The 1,422-nt window shown below is 17.9% G+C and overlaps 1 protein-coding gene across 1 annotated transcript; it reads right to left on the minus strand. All coding sequences in view use genetic code 6, as the record gives it.

Moving 5' to 3' along the window:
- Nucleotides 1-311: 311 nt before the first annotated feature.
- Nucleotides 312-1,286, minus strand: TTHERM_02105570 (von willebrand factor type A domain protein; the record flags this gene model as incomplete). Its single annotated transcript, XM_001028788.1, has 1 exon — nucleotides 312-1,286. One exon carries the CDS (start codon nucleotides 1,284-1,286, stop codon nucleotides 312-314), a length of 975 nt encoding a protein of 324 aa, XP_001028788.1.
- Nucleotides 1,287-1,422: the final 136 nt, after the last annotated feature.

A 1,422-nucleotide genomic window follows, 5' to 3' on the forward strand; every position in this document is an offset into this window, starting at 1 on the left:
TTATTAAATTGTTTTATTAATTAAATATTTTTGATAATTTAAGTATAAATTATTTGTTTTAAATTAATTTCACAAAAATAAGATTAAATTTGAAAGTTGTAAAATAAAAACTAAAATGCTGTTATAAAATATTAAGTTTTGTAAATAAAAATACTTGCAATAAATAATATAAATATTTAAATTAAATAAATAAAAACCTTTATAATTTTAAATATCTATTTTTTTATTTTTTAAATTTAATTATTTTAAAATTTATCTAACAATTAATTCATTTTATACAATAATTCTTATATTTTTTTTCTTGATTTCTATCATTTTTAATCAAAGTTTTCTAAATATTTATCGTCAATTAAAAATGTTTCTATTTCAATATTATAATCATCACCTGGAGTAGCAAAAAATATTCCAAAGCTATAATTTTTGTCTTATATTATTTTAGACTCATCAACTTTGTTTATATTTTAATATTTTGGATAGTCCATAAATAATACAACTCTCTTAGAAATATTAACTCTAATTTCTAATTCATTTATTTCTTATTGCACTTCATTTAACTTTTTTCCTTTTAATATTTTATCTAAACCATATCCACTGTAATTAGTTATAAAGCAACAATTTTCTTAAGATAAATATTAATTATGTATTTCTTATGTATTCATTATTCCAAATTAAAAAATATTACAATTTAAATTCTTGTTGACTTTACATCTAAAAATATAATTTAAGTTAGGATCTAATTTATCTCTAGTAAATATTTAACCGTATAATGATTTGGGTTGCTTTACTATATAGCCAAATAGCTTATTTTTTTCTAAAATTAATTATTAACTATCTCTGAAATTTGATTTGATAAATTCTATATTAAATTAAGGTAAATTTATAGTTTCAAAAATTGGATAATTTACAAGTAACTATTCAATATCTTTATTATTTCCTAATTATTTTGAAGTAAAATATGATTTATTTTATTATTCAAGAATAGGAGAGGTACTATTGTAGTAAGCTTGTCCAAACTATTGAGTAAGTTAAGATATTTTATTAGCTAGTTATTCTAAGTTATCAATTTGTTTAGTTGTAAGTTTGCTAAAATCAATAGTTTAGCTTTTATTTTCTTTGAAAATTTCTACATTTAAAAATAAATGATTGATAATTTATGAATATTTCTAAATAGAGTTTTTTGCATTTTAAATAAAATAATCATGACAATAATTTGTTTTGTTTTCTAAAAGTGAAATCAGTTTTTATTGCTTTATCTCTATTTATTAATTTTATAAATTTTGTTCCATATCATTCTAATTCTAGTTATTATTTGAAGTTTCTAATCTTTAAACAAGATCTGCAATTTCTAAAAGCTACAAATTATTTAGAAAATCTGCATTTATTGGAGTCTTGTCAGGTTGTAAGTAATCTTTGAAGTCAATT

The sequence above is a fragment of the Tetrahymena thermophila genome, assembly GCF_000189635.1.
Source record: "Tetrahymena thermophila SB210 genomic scaffold scf_8255035, whole genome shotgun sequence".
NCBI lineage: Eukaryota > Ciliophora > Oligohymenophorea > Hymenostomatida > Tetrahymenidae > Tetrahymena > Tetrahymena thermophila.